General features: G+C 40.3%; 1 protein-coding gene across 43 annotated transcripts in view; it reads left to right on the forward strand.

Annotated features, from left to right (window-relative positions):
* The window catches only part of ARPP21 (cAMP regulated phosphoprotein 21), a 468940-nt gene that overhangs the window by 424187 nt on the left and 29263 nt on the right, over positions 1–15490 (forward strand). For all 43 annotated transcript variants that reach the window (XM_086846818.1, XM_086846842.1, XM_086846619.1 and 40 more), the window contains 2 exons: positions 377–634; positions 8069–8195. In XM_086846818.1, coding sequence (XP_086702944.1) covers positions 377–634; positions 8069–8195 — 385 coding nt within the window. The remainder of the gene's footprint in view (positions 1–376; positions 635–8068; positions 8196–15490) is intronic.

Consider the following 15490-nt stretch of genomic DNA (forward strand, 5'->3'; position numbering starts at 1 on the left):
TTTGAGGATAGAGGTATCCATAATGTTAATTTCATGCCCTTTACATTTAAAATGTCTTCTTTTGAGCACTGTAAAGTTCACTTGTCATTTTGGAATTAAAGGTGAGGGTGGCAGGGGAAGAACCAAAAGAACTCGCTTTTTTGCCAACTGATGCCATTCACCTTGCAGTCTGGAAGTCTTTGTCAAAGCATTTATAGCGATTTTCATTTTAATTGCCTCCATTTTTGTAGATATCCTTGCAAAGTTTGGCATGGCTTGCAGCTGAGTGATTCCTTTCCCCCCCACCTCACGCTCTGAACCTATTTTGTTTTGCTAATCCATGTGCCTGCTGCAGGCATCATGTCTATATCCTCTCCTCCTGCCTTCTGCCCCGCAGCGCGATGACATGACAGCGCAGTTTAACCAGATGAGCTTAAGTCGTCAATCATCAGGAGACAACCCCGAGTCGCCCTCTGGCCCCGTGTACCCCTCGCCGATCCTGCAGCAGCCTGCCCAGCAGACAGGTTACATCATGGCCTCCCCGAGCCAGCAGCTTCCCCCGGGAGGCTTCACGGGTTCAGGACCCCCGGTGTCCCAGCAGGTGCTGCAGCCGCCGCCCCAGGGCTTCGTGCAACAGCCACCGCCACCTGCTCAGGTAGGCAAAACCTTCCCTGCCGCTTCGCGCCCTTCGCAACATCAGGAAGGGAATAGAAATTCCAGATATTGTTTATTTTTCCCCTGGTAAAAGTCTAGCAGATCTTTAGGCAGCGGGGTACTTGCAAAGCCTCTGTCGTTCCCTGGGTTTCATCAGCTCCTTCCCTCTCCTCAAAACGTTTTCTGAACATATGTTCGTACTCCGTGACACATCTGCACATGAATATGAAGGAGGAGGGTGAGTAAATGCCCACACTCCTTTTTCCCTGTGCATGTACTGAAAGAGCAAAAAGCACATCAGCCCAGGTAGTCGTTAATCATATTTAATTGACTTGAACATGTGAGGTGTCACAGATCAGTAATTTTAACTGTCTTCCTGAAGACTGATTATGTTTTACTGTTCACTACCAAACATCTCTGCTTGTCTCCTGGGTACCTTTACAGAATATTGAAAGTGATTACTGTCAAAAAGTAAAATGCACAGATGACTTTCTGGCCAATTTTCAAGGCATACACATTAAAAAGACAAATTTCTTTATCCAATTATAAATAACTTCATTTAAATTCTACTCTAAATGGTATTAATAGCATTTCTCTTGTTTCCATTTTATCCTTTGGAAGAAAAAAATGCAAAAATAAAGTAGAAAACTTTACAATTTCTTTTAATATAACATTATTGTGAACCAAATTGGAAGGGGTTGGTTTTTGCTTACTTCTTCTCACTGAAAATCTCCACTTATGTTTATTAATGGAATTCGGTATTGACATAGGAATGAAGAATTTTTACTGTTACAGTGCTTTAAGTGGGCTAAGGATCTAGTTAATTAGATTGCTAATTAACAATAAAAGAAATCTGAAGACTACTGGATGCTGATATACCATAGAGAACCGTGCAATCCATATTTTCCATGGTTAAAAAATATGTAGCTTTGTTTTCTGAAAGAAGGCTTGACAAAAACAAGTTTGAAGGAGCTGAAGTTCAATATAATGTGATTTCTTTTACAAAAATTTGAAAATATTGCTAGAAAAGTATTGGTAGGAAAATATTTCACAGTTTGCCAAATGTAGCAGGCTTGTTGTTGTTTAAAATTTGTGAGAAAAGAATGTCCTAATGAGCAAAATTCCCTGATGAATCCATCTTCCTACCTAGATTGTGTCTCCTAAGTAGAGGCTGTCCAGGCTTTAGTCCTCATGTACAACCCCCAGGTGCCCCCAGTGTTTACCAGCATCGTTTATTCCAACCTCACGACACCTGTAGTGAGCCAGGGAAATGTGAGCACCTCCGTTCTACAGGCTGCCACCACAGCAGGCACTGATGTTTCCCAGCTCTGCCAGCCAGGGTTTGCTGTGGGAGTTGAATGGGCTGCAGGATGGTGCTGCCTGTCCTGACAGGGACCCCACATCACTCCTCATCCCCTTGGGTGAGGCCAGATGTTCAGCTCTCCCTGGGGTCCCTGCTAGACCCAGCTTGGTTGGCGTTGCATGGGCTGCTTTGGGTGGGTCTGCCCACTGTAGGACCAGTACAGTGCTGGTGTGTCTAATGGTCACTGTGTCTCTGTCCATACCCCAGTGGCTTTCCTCCTATATTTTAACTAAGTGGAAAGTTACTGACAGCAGAAAAATATCTTTTGGCTTTGCAACAACTTCAGTTATTCACTGAGGAATGGTTTTTCCTCAGGGGGAGATGTAGAATGGTGAGAAATTCAATGCTGTAAGCTTCCTCTGGTTCTGCAGATAACATCCATCTCCAGCTTGTTGCTGTTCCAAAAAATCCTCATCAGATACCTGTGGCAGAGGCCACGGCAGGGTTTAGTGCCTGCTGCCCATGCCCCTCTCCCTTGAAAACATAGTGGCCTTGGTCTGCCAGAAGGGAGAGAGGGAAACCACTCTCTGTATCTGCATGCACAGAGCTTCTGATTCACACATCAAGTTTTACCTCATTCACTTCAGTCCTACAAAGTGGTTTGGATACTACACATGGATGGCAAATAGGGGGATCCCTCTTATAAAAAGATAAGAATGAATCCTTGAGAAATAGTAGTTCTTCTGCCCTGAGAGCTTAGCTTTCTGTACATGGCAGGTAGGTCCCAAATCCTTGTCGTGCCAGTGGCACAGCTTCACTGTGGCAGTGGCTGTTGTCAGCCTGAGTCAGCTGTTGTTACTTTTTGGGGCTTGATGTAATAGTAAGGCTGCTCTCAGACACCATAGCAGGTGGTCTGAGGCAGGCTCTGGGAAAAAGAGAAAGCAATAAAGATGGTAATGGAAGCAAAACATTATGTGATGCATTAATCAATGCAATGCAATCAATGTAAAAGCATTTTTATATCTTAAATGTTGCTATTGAATTTATACCAGTATAAAAGAGGCATGACTTTAATGGCTAATTAGTTCCTGTAAATGCACTGCTGATAAGGTTGGCTGTGATACCCTTGCATGCTATTGGAAAATAGCAGTGAAAACTTGGGTGAAGATCATGTGAGTATGATCATTTCCTTTAGGAGCTGAAAGGAGGAGAAAGAAATGCTTCAAGCCTACACACTCAATGGTACTGCATTTAAATCACTAGCTTTTCTATTAAAGTTCAGTTAAATGTGGGTCTACAGCTGCTCTCCAGGATTCTTTCTTCCAGTCTGTATTAAAGCAGAAGCAGACTGTGTTTGAAATCACAAGCCTAAGAGGTGGGGAAAGAAACCTTTGGGTTTCTTTTTTGCTTCTGGTTTCATCACAGGTATTCCCCAGCTTGACAATAAAGACATCATTTAATAAACTGAAAATAAGGATTTCTCTTTGTTCAGCCAGTAAGGAAAAACAAACAAACAAATAAAAAACCACAAACAAACAAACAACACCCCCCCCAAAAAAAAACCAAAAACAAAAAAAAACCTAAATCCTGAAAAACAACCCAAATCCCAGCCATTACCTGTGGTTTTCTGAATGGGATTTTTAGCAGCAAATGCCTGTTTGCTTTCTATCATGAATATCGAACATATATGTCTTTGCTTTCTTTATTTTCAATTTTCTTCTCTTTTTCATAGTTTTTCTGTAGCATTAATGGACCAAACACTTTAACAAGAGTCCACATTGTGCTTTGTAGTACTTTATCAATGGCACCTGTCATTGCTTCTGCAAATGAAGAAGTGGAAAAAATGTGAATATTATGTCAGTGGGAAAGCATATCCTCCCTTAAAAGTTATTTTCACCTCTTACTTAGTCTTTCTGGAAGGTATACTGGCAAAATGATATCCAAAAGTGAGATGGCATGAATTCTTGGAGAGGCCTGGAGATGTAATTTACATGTTGAGGGATTTTTCACCTGAATTAATTTTGTGTCATCATTAATTTTATGTCATCTTTAATCACCTGTCTCTTTGCAGAAGCCTTCTCCTTGAGAGTCTGTAATCACCCTAAGACAAAATCTTTATTCATAACATATCTCCTCTAGGAAGCTTGTTATGAAGAAGGCTGGGGAGTCACTGCAAATGAGCAGGGCTTTCCTTGATGATCTTTGAAAATTATATTAGAGGACATCTTACAAGGCATTACTTTTTGTTACCTGCTAGTGAAATTATTTTGGAGGAGGCAGGGAGGAAGAGAAAAGACCTTGAAGAATGACTGATCCCTGTCAGTTAGATATTGGGAAGAAATGGCACCTTTATGTGTCTGTGCATTACTGGGGTTTCTCCTCTTCACTCCCATTTATGTGCCTGTATCAATTGCGTTAGCTGTGGTGCCAGCATCTGGCTGAAGGTGCTAGTCCAAGCTTTCCTGGGTATCAGCAGTGTTAAGAGAAGGTACAGTACCAGTCTGATGTCTGAATCAAGCTGTAAGCCAGTAGGGAGGCAGTTTATGGAAGTAAAATCATCCTGAAGTGTGTGTGGACTCCTGTTCCTGCCACAAGGAAATAATCAGTGTACCAGTGAATTTCATGGGTGCTGCTGGAGAGCAGCCAGAGAGACACCCAGCCTCCTAACGGGTTCCAGATTGTATGTGGACAGGACAAGGCAGAAAGCCAATGCTGCACTGAGTCTCTGTACATCATCTAGGGACAAAGCACATTAGAAAGAGGAAAAAGTAATGTCTGACTGTGCCAGTTCATGAGCATCTCTGAAGTGACACACCTAGTCCTGTTACAATTTAAGTTAAAGTTGTATAGGAGGGAAAAATTAGAATGCAGTGGTCAGCCTACAAACAAGCCAATTACTAAAAATGATACTAAAAATTATTTTTCACAGTGTCAAAGAGTAAGATCAAAAAACTATGCTTTTAGACTAAAGAAGGTGACATTTATTTAGGTTAGGGTCTTAGAAGCGCATTTTTTTGCTATATTTATTTTATTTTTAGGGTGACCATTGGCATGCTTGTTAGTGCTACGGAAACTTTCTGGTCCTGTAAATAAAATGTTTTACAAGCAAAAGGTTGAAGGTTAGGTTGGGCATTTCACATGGGAATGCAACTAAAGTATAATTTGGCATATTGTTTGTCTGCTAAACAGATGTAATGTTTTCTTGTTGAAGAGTACATAAGTGAATGTTTTAATAACACTGATGTGGTGAGAAACAAAAAAATTCAAGAGGATCAGAGTAGATGATGTAAGTGATACTTGTTATCTCTGATCTCTCTAATTCCAGTGTTCACCAAAGTAGAATCAGAAAGGAAAAATAACATTTCAGATACTGACACAGAGATGTACTCAAGATAAATGGAATGGATCCTTCCAATCCCCTCAAGCATAGAAGAACTATTTTAAACCATGTCTATATTTTACATCAAACCCTTCTTTTAATGTGTGAGCTTTAAAAAAAACCAACTGACCCCCCAACAAACAAAAAATGAACAAACAAAACCAAAAACAACAAAAAAATACACATACAAAAAACCGAAACAACGAAACCTACCAAAAGCCAAACCTCATGTTTTCATGTGTGTGTGTGACTGTCTAATTCTTCCATTAATCTTTATAAGTGAAATATTTTTTTTTTTACCCTGCTACTACTAACCATTTTTTAATGCTGATAGATTGCACTCTCATAAACTTTTAAGTGGGTTGCATAACAAATGTACTCCAATGAATTAAGAAAATGAGAACAAGGGAGACAACCCTTTGACTAATGCTGAGGATTTATGTGTGTGGTAAAAATAAATAAGTGTATGCTTCAGTTTATATATTTGTGCTCAGCATGTTTAACTATAAACCTGACTTCAAAACAGATTCTTCAGGTAATGTTTCAAGGTTAATACCTACAGAATCATCTCCCAAGGGATAATTCTCATTATTCTCAAATGTTCATGTATTTTTAAATATCTAGGGGCTTGTCTGCAATGGAAAATGAGGAAGTTTAGGACAGATCAAATAAATCCTGTAAGTGAGATTAAGCTGCTGGCAGAAAAGTTAGAGTATTTCCACAGGGGTTTAATATTCTTCAGTTTGTCGAATATGTTAATAGAAAATAAAGAATATTTGAAAGAATGTCTGTTCTGTTCCCCCTGCTCCAAGGCTGGTAAACTATTTGCATTGACTTGACTTAAAGTGGGCCTCCTCATTTCTTTCAATTCTCCTGTAGTGGAGTGTTGCTGAGAACAATCAGCTGTCCATGAGATGAGTTTATCACACTAAACTTTCCTGATCCATAGTTTCTACTGCTTAAAGCATGCTTTTAAACATGTGGGTCCACTTTCCTATTCCTTGTGGATTTTCTTTGCAGGGAAACAAATTCTTAGTGGTGGTGTCCATTCTACAAAGGCATTTTGTTGTTTTTGTTTTTTTTACATTAGTCACAAAACAAATGGCTTGAGGGCAGGCTGTAGCCATTAGGTGTCACTTGGTATTATCTGGAGGCTTGCAACATTTTCCAGTCAAAACCTTGTCTTTCTCATACTTTTTTGAATCAGGCTTATACAAGCAGAGAGATGGGGAAAAAAGTCAATTGCTTGAAAAGAAAAACTAATAGACCTTGAAGAATGAATGGGTGTTCAGACTCTTGATTGACAGATGCTGTTGACTGTCAGTCGATCTGTAGGATTAACTTCACCAGTGCCACCCAGTCCAGTTTTGTTAATCCTAATTCTTCTCCCACCACAGTTACACATTCAGTAGGCTTCTACTTGCCCAGGAAGCAATCCATGGCCTATTCTTGCCTAGTCTTTTGTGTCTGTGCCATTTTTATTTTTTTTTCCTCATCTGAGACTGGAAATTTTTCAAGGAAATTCTAACTACTGTCCTAGTAGTCTTGTCTCTGTCCCTGCCAACTTTATGGGTGATCAAGTTGAATGATCTGTATCAGGAATTTTTCTTCCATGCAAATAAAAGTGGAAAAAAATCTTGTTTTTGCATGAAAAAAATAAAAGCATTTGGTCTGACTTGTGCATATGTCTACGTAGGATAAATGCCGTGCACAAAGTGAGAAAAAAATTGTATGATTTATTAAGAAATGCTGACAGCTGTGGCAGAAGTTGTGAGAGAAGCAATGTTCTCCCAAGCCTGTGTCTCTTGCAGTCTGTTCATACCATACATTGCCAAACTCTATCAGATGCCTACAGTATCCCTGACAGCTGAAAATGAAAAATTTTGAGTGCTTTGAACTTGTGAAGGGTCAGTTGAAAACTGTTTAGCTCAAATGTCTCAGTAACAGTGGTGTGGCATGTATAGGAAAAATCTTTTGGTCCAGTCACCCTCAAAATTTCATGTTCACCTGTCTGATAAGGAGATGTAGTACACACTTCTCTATAATGACAATAATAATAGGAAAAAAAGAAGCACATCTAGCAGAACTGATGCCTTCCCTCAGCTCCTGTAAGAAAACAGCTATGATTGTTTTTTGAACTGTAATTGTTTTCACACCAAGAGAAAGACTTTAGAGTGAAATGTTCATGTAAGGAGGGTCGTACCTGTTAAACAGGAGCATCAATCTGATAATTTCCTTACAAATTACAACGTGTACACACTCCACGTTGCTTTTCACCTTGTTTCTACATATTTGTACTCCAGGCCACTCCTTGCTTTGACTGGACCATTTTCTCCAGAGCTCCTTTAGTGATTCAACATGCAGTCTGTATGTGTTATGTTGATACAGAAGGTGCTGTTTGCAGCCATTTTTCTGCAGCTTTTGATATTTTACTGTGATAAAATGTTGTTGTGATATTTTCTCTTTGGTATATACATGTAGCTTTTTTATGAGTCCTATATGTTTTTTTCTCTTTCAATTAATTTTTTTTTTCCTACTTCTTAAAGTATATGAAAATAAATGTGAGCACTGATAGCATTTTTCCTAGCACAGCTGAAAGCAAGCAGCGACTCTCGAAGAGACAGGAGGCAAACCTCTTCTCTTGATTGCTGCTACCACTAATATGCTTGACTTGAACTCCTGCTCCCCCTCCCTGCTTTGTTCCATTTTATGAATCTTTGATCTCTAGAGTTTACTGTTCTCTTTCTTTGCAGATGCCAGTGTATTACTACCCATCTGGTCAGTACCCTACCTCAACAACTCAGCAGTACAGACCCATTGCCTCAGTTCAGTACAACGCACAGCGGAGTCAACAGATCCCCCAGACTGCCCAGCAAGCAGGTATGTACATCTGGTACTCGTTCCTTCAGCTGCTCTCAGTGCCCTTGCAGGTGAAACCTGTTGGTTGTGCTCTGACTGAGCAGCAGAGGAGAAAGCCGGTTGCTGTTCCGTTTGAAAATACGGTGAAAATTACAAATTGAGAAACCTTTCGCTTGTACATCCCAAGCGATGGAAGAGCAGGGGTTGCATCCTGCATCCTGCATGCCGTGCTGCTGTGTCCTCAGTGTCCATGCTCCAAGTGGCTGGGCACAGAGAGAGCTGAGAGGCAGCTGGTGCGAGCAGTCACCCTGCACGTTCAAGCCAAGCACCGTGGCTGCCCTCCGTCACGGAAACTCCTCGAGTGTTCGTATCACCCTACGTGGTGGACAGGTCTGCAGGGCTGCGGAAGGGGCCGGTTGTGCTCCATCACCTGGTGCTGTCCCCGGGCTGGGGAGCAGCAAGGCTGTGTGTTTGGTGGCCGTCGGGAGCGGCCGCCCGCAGCGCTGTGCGGCTGGAAGGGGGGCCGTTACACTGTAAGAGAGTGAGTAGCAGGTCTCACAGTGAACCGGTCTCTTTTCCTGCTGTGTCATGCCACTCCGGATTGACTCCAGAGTAAGAGGGGCAGAGGAGGGAGAGCTGGGCTGCGGCGTGTTGGGAGAGAGCAGGAATTGTGGTTGGCAAGGAGTTGTCGCGTTTCAAGGGAATAAACTATGCTGGTGTTTGAGATTTATTTTTATTTATTTATTTTTTTATTTTCTGTCTGTTTCTTTAGTGTGCACCTTCCCTCATAGGATTCCTCAAAAAAGCTACTCCAGGAGTAGGGGGAGGAGGCAGAGGGGTGGGTTTTGTTTTTCCAGACGTACCAGGTAGAACAAAGCATTCATCATTCGATCTCAGTTTGGCAGAAACCCTTTAGAATGGCAAAGCAGGTTCCCTGCAAAAGCCTTGATATGAAAGTCATTTAAGATGCAAGTCAAGAGCCCAGACACGAGATGTGAACAAGACATATGGGGTCATCCAGCTTGTCAACCTATCTCCGTAATGTGACTGCTGGCAATTTTGTTCCACTCTCTCAGGCGCTCAGGGAGACAAAGGCACAGCAAACACAGCTATAACTAAGCAATTCATTACTTTTTTTTATGCTGTTCTGTGTTCTAATAAAATTGGTGACATTTTGGTCGGTGTCAGTGGTGACTGACTGTGTCTGCTTTCATACCTTCATATTGTACATTCCTGAGAGAGAAGAGGGTGAAGTATTGCACAAAGGTCATCTGTCTCTTCTAGCTTCTCCTGCTTGACAGTCTGGTACCATATTTATTATCTCTGTATAGTGGATCCTTGAAACAAAGTGCAAATCAACTTAGATGACATTATCTGGATCTACTGTGTTATTATAAAACCGTATTTATCAGTTTAATGCTACATCTATAGCCTAGTGGAGATTAATGGTAAGTGATACGCACAAGAGATGGTCTGAAGTATGAGTGATCTTCTAGAGGAGATCCAGCTGTGTGAAAATCCTAGTTTTAAAGATATATTGTAGCGCAGGAACTGTTATGTGTGAGTGCAGACAATGCAGAGATGCAAATGCTAATTTTGTTTCAGTGTTTACTGCATCGTTTTCCTTACATGTTTGGAAAACATGAGTCAAGGAGTTTGTGTAAAATCTGTAGCGTATCAGTCTTTCCCTGCAATTCGCTCTTTCAGCTGCCTGCTCAGTTGGAAGCATTATTTTTATCTCTTGTTTAAAAATGAAAACATTGTGCCTACAGTTTAGACTCCCTGCTGTGGCGATGATTTTAAGTGTTTAGCTATTCTCAGATCTCGAGACGTGTCTGAGAACAATTTTGCAAGCTGGTTCATCCCTTTGGCCTCTGATACATCCTCTCCCCTAGTGACGGTCCCAGCGTGTGGTAAGTGTGACAGGAAGCAGACTGTAGTTCCCTACAGGTCTTGTCTTGGAGGTGGTGTAAGAATCGTTCAGGTTTATGTTCCACTGCATCTCTTGGTATTTGGGAAACAAATAGCTGTGTATGACCAGAAAATAGCAATGAACAAACAAGTGTTTCAGATTACTGCTGTCCTTCCCACACAGACTTAGCTTCAGGTCAGAGCACGAGGAGCCAGAGATAACAAGGGGCCCGAAGAAGAAGGTACGATGGAAAATAGTGAAACAGAGTGTAGTACGGGAGTGCTGAGGATGGGAAGGGTGAACAGATGGGAAGGAGGCAGATGAGAAGATGATTTCTGAAATGGTTTCCCCAAAGACCTCGCATCACTTGCTGCTGCTTTGGCGAGAGGACAGCTGCAGGCAGGCCCGTGGGAGCCTGGCTGGCTGCCTGGACCTGCCGGCTGGCTCCTACGGCAGGGTGAGCAAGGAGGCGACCTCAGCCTGGCAGCTCAGGAAATATTTCATTAAAATTAAGTTTGCCTGCCTGCAGGAACTTTTGGAAGCTCTCAAAGCAACAACAAGGAGTTCAGATCTTATTTCCCCTACTTTGGGATGCAGAGGTCAAAGTTTGATCCAATATTGGCAATTTGTTTTCATTTTTGTTAGAAAAGGTCTCTTCTGGATGAAACGATATTGATGTTCTTTTACAGCAGACAGCCAAAGTAAAATGTCTGCCCAGCATCTCTGGTGGCTGAGGGAGCCTGTACTCTCTCGTGGCTTTGGAAGGAGAGCAGTATTGACTTAAAATGGTTCCAGGGCAGAAAAAAGGATGAGCTCACCTAAAATTAGATTAGAGCTCTGGCAGCAATAAATCATTTGGAGAGAAGTCTGAAAACATTTTGTGTGTTTATTTACCTTTTTTTTTTTTATTTGCATACGTGCTGGTTTATGTGAGAACCTAAGTGACCCATTTCTGGCAGAAGCCTAGAACAAACAGTGTCCCCCATGACGATTTTTGTACAAATGTCTGCCATTTGAATTACATTCATTTCTGTTCAAGCCAAAATGTGGTATCACTGTAAACAGAAATACTTCTGTTTCACTCATGCCATTGTTGCCCTTCTTCATTATGCTTTTTCTGCACCATTTTTGTGTTCAGAGCTGCTCAGTGCAAATTTTTTCAGTGTTGCCACTGGGTGGGGCCAGGGTTGAGCTGGTGTCTGTCACAACATGGCATATGAAGGACAGCATAGGTGGATTCTTAAGGTGTGTTTAGGCAGGTATTCTCAAAAACAAGGTGCTCATTTTTCAAACTGTTTGGGTATGTTGCTGTTATCTATTTCTGCACTCTGTAACAGGTGAGACTGTGAAGTGCCCAGTTTTGTAAGCACGTGGAAGAAAATATTATTTCTGTATTTGCATCTAGCAGTACTCTGTGAATTACATATCTAACATCATCAGTATTTCATTCTTCAGTAATTATCTCTATTTTGATAGACTGATCCTAGTTACTGTCTGAGTAGAAAAATAGAGATGTATTGCTGATAAATCAGTAATTATTTCTATTTTCTCATGATAGAAGAAGTCAGCAATGTGTTATTTTCTATCTGTGTCTCTATTTTCTTCCATTTTAGCAAATGCTCAGCACTTAGAGGATTTTTCATCTCTGAAGTGCTTCATAAGTATGAGCAGGATAAATACATAAGTATTATCTTTGGATATGCAACTGTTCTTATTGCTGTTCACAAATGAACAAGCTGCAACAAATTATTTTTTTTCTTCTTTGGCTCATTGTTGTATGTTTGCCTCATGTTCCGGATAATTTCAGAGCGCAACAGAAATTTTATGGATAAAATAATATTTATCTTCTTGCTTGGGCCTAGTTCTAAGAGGCTGTTAGCTTGATTTATCACGCAGTTGTAAGGTAAAAGTCTGTGGAGTGTTTTGCATCAGCAATGAAATAATCTTTTGAGGAGATTAAAGCTAAGATCTATAGTATTTTGATAGTAAGTTTTCCTGCCAAAAGTTTACACTATATTATTTCCAGAAAGAATAAGATGCTATTTGACATAATTTGTTGTTCTGCAATCCTGGCAATTAATGTAATGACTTTAGGATTTCTCACACATTCAGGAGTCAACAAATAACACCATTACAACCTATTTTAGGGCCCAGATGTCATGGGAAGCCTCAGAGAGCATAGGAAATCTCTCTATGTTTTTTCTAAAAGCAATATATTTGTTTGTGTAGAGTAGGAAAAGAAAGTTCTTTTGTGAGGAAAGTATATATCTGCATAGTCTGAATGTACAGTCCCTTCTTAATCAGTATTCATGGGTCTTCTGTAAACAGTGAGTGTTTGTCTTGAAGAAAAGGTTTCTTAAGGAGAACAGTATTATAAGTCTTTGCAGCTTTCAGTGAAGTAGAATTGTCTCTAATGCATCTCTGAAACAAATTAGAAGTTAAGACAAAAAGTACTTTAACAGAGTCCATAAATTTGTTTAGGTAGGAATCAGAGTCAAATAGACAATGAAATACTGAATTTTTGCTTAATTTAATCATTTCAGTGTCAGCATAATTGAAGAGTGTTAACTTCAAGCCTCTTTCATCCTCTTTGTCTTCTAAAAGCATTTGTCACTATAAACTGATAGTTAGTGGGGAAAAAAATGGGGGAAGGGAAATGTGCAGTACTAAAAAAAAAATTGTTTTGTTATCATGGTCATTAGAGAACCTTATAAAGAAAGATTGCTGCTTTCTACCTTCATTAGCAACCTGACAGGAGCTCATGGTCCATGATGGATTTGTTTGCATAATTCTGTCTATAATTTCTCTGCTTATATAAACATAAACAACTTCAATTTTTAAGTATCTAATTATCTGAAGAAACTATTTCTCTAACAGTAATTGCTTACTGCACTATTGAAACAGATTTGTATGGAAGGTGTCCATCTGTGTTCAGTGCTGTTTTTTTCAGCAGATACTGCTGCTGCTAAAAAGCATTGCAAGGGCAGTGCATCTCCTTTTCACAGAGGCTTGACAGGAATGGGAGGGACAGGGCCCTACTGTTCTGGATACTTAAGTGTAATGCTGTGCTCATGAATACTGATGGAAGGCTTGGAAATGTAAAATAATTTTGTGAAATAGTAGGATCAGCTCAAGAAGGAGTTTGCAGAAATTTCAATTGGACTAAGTTCAAAACTCTGATCTTGAAGTGATCCACAATGATATTATTAGTTTCTGTTCAAGTATTTTATGTTTAAATTGTCCAGAAGCTTAGAGCTTTACCTACAAGCACGCTTCCATTTAGACAGGATGTCTCAGCCCATGCTACCTGAAGTTTTGTGCTCTGGATTTCATTCTTCCTTCTGCCGGAGGAGGATGATGTGACTGAACAGTTAATTCAAGACTTTTTGAGAATCTTGATGAAAGTCAGGACTGCAGCTAATTTTTTTTTTCAATTTATAGTCTTAAAAACACTAAATCCTTTTGTCTTCCTGACATTATGCCAGAGCGCTGCACCAGTACTGAACCAGCATTCAACTTTACAGAATATCTGTAATTTAAATTAACAGCAGAATTAATACCATCACACTTCCTACAGCATACCTGACTCTGAAAATTAAAAGGTGAAATCACTTTTGTCAAAAAGCTTTGTTCTTCCTCAAATAACTTGTTTAATTATTCAGCATTCACACCAGGAGAGAGCAAATATTGAGGGAAGAGAACACTGGTAGGTTCAGCAGCTAAAATAGTCTTAAGGCAGGCACTTATTTCTGTTTTTTTTTTTTCAAGGTTTCACAATTTGTATTCAACTTCTCTAATACTAATTAGAATTTAAGCCATTTCTGACAGCATTTCTAGAGTTTCAGAGTAAAATACAAATTTTTTAATTTTGTTCTATAGACTCTGTTAGTCCCTTTTCAGCTGCTGTACAGGAACAGAGAGGGAGGATTTCTGACAGCATTGTACAGTAGATAGAACTTCAAAATAGCCACTGCAAAAATTACAGAGGCCACACAAAAATGAAGGTAACACGCTAAGGTATTCAACAGTGTCTACAAAGAATCTTTGTGTTTCTGTATTGTCTTTGCCAAAGAGAGTCATACATCATCTCCATTGCTAGTTCTGTGTTGAATCAATGTGCAGCACTCCCACTTCTTCCCACTTTTACAGCATTGAATAATTGAGAAGTTTATATGGTTTCTATTCTAGTCCTTGAGAGTCAAGGCAGATTTAATCTATTTTTATTTTTTTTCCCTTTCTTATACCATTCTGATACCACTGGAAGAACTAGTGGAACCCTATCATTGACAGAAATGGTAGAAAGCATTTCTGCAGGGGCAGGGGCCATCTCCAGCTCTGCTTCACAGAGTAGGTCTGTAGACTTTAGGGCTCAGTTCTCTCTAGATATTCTGCAGATGAAAGCATGCAACAGGATGCAGAAGTAGAGGACTTTTGGGTCTCAGCTAATAATGCAAAAATATTCTGAACATACACCAGAGATCTGCACTGCGGGAAGGAGGAACAGGGAGAGCTTTTGCCTCACAGTTGCTATTGATTGAGGATTTAAGAATCAAAGCACACTTTGCAGTTGTAAAACTCCATAAAACAGGATACATTTTTAGACTGGGATGCAGTAGAAGAATCCTGTGTGAGTATGCTGGAGGGAGGGCCCACAGCGTGTGTTCAGTGTTAAGGCAGAGGAACTCAAGGCTGATGTTGCAGTAACCGAAGCAGTGCTCTGCTAACCAGTCCTGATACTTTATAAAGTCCCAATGCCTTTACCTGAATTTTGTTCAGCCTTTGTTATAGGCTCTTATTGTTTACCTAAACTACCCACAAGAACATCATCTCTCTGCAATTGCAGGGATATTTATATTTTGGCCCACAAATGGTAGTTATATAGAATGTATGAATTTATATAGCAAGTGAGCAATTGTTGAAAGTTCTCCTTTGTTTGTTTGTTTGCAAGTGAAATAATGCTGGTAGTGTGGGTATGTGAAGAAGGCAGCCTTTGAGTCTTCCCAAAGAAAGCAGCTGGTTTCCTTAGCAACTGGCAAGGATATGTGATACCCCTCCAAATAGTTCTTCACCTCTTCCCCAGGTCCTGCTCCCTGTTGCAGCTCACTCATTATGCACCAGAGCAGAAAGCATTCCTGCAGCATGAGCTAATTGTAATGCATGAGGGCTGGTAGCTGTCACTGGTATTGAACAGAAAATAAAAAAAATTGAATTTGCTGTCTGAGTGTCTGGTTCTAACAACAGCTTGATTATTTCTGTTATTACTAGTAATACATAGCCCCTGCTGAGGTTTCACTTCCAGTGGGTATCTCTGGCATTTGTCATTATGAATGATAAGGATAAACACAGGTTTTCTTGCTGCAGACCCTGGTGAGGGTTCTTTCCTGCCTGATAGGATGTAGATTGA

Source organism: Cyanistes caeruleus, chromosome 1 (genome assembly GCF_971803275.1).
Source record: "Cyanistes caeruleus chromosome 1, bCyaCae1.hap1.1, whole genome shotgun sequence".
NCBI lineage: Eukaryota > Metazoa > Chordata > Aves > Passeriformes > Paridae > Cyanistes > Cyanistes caeruleus.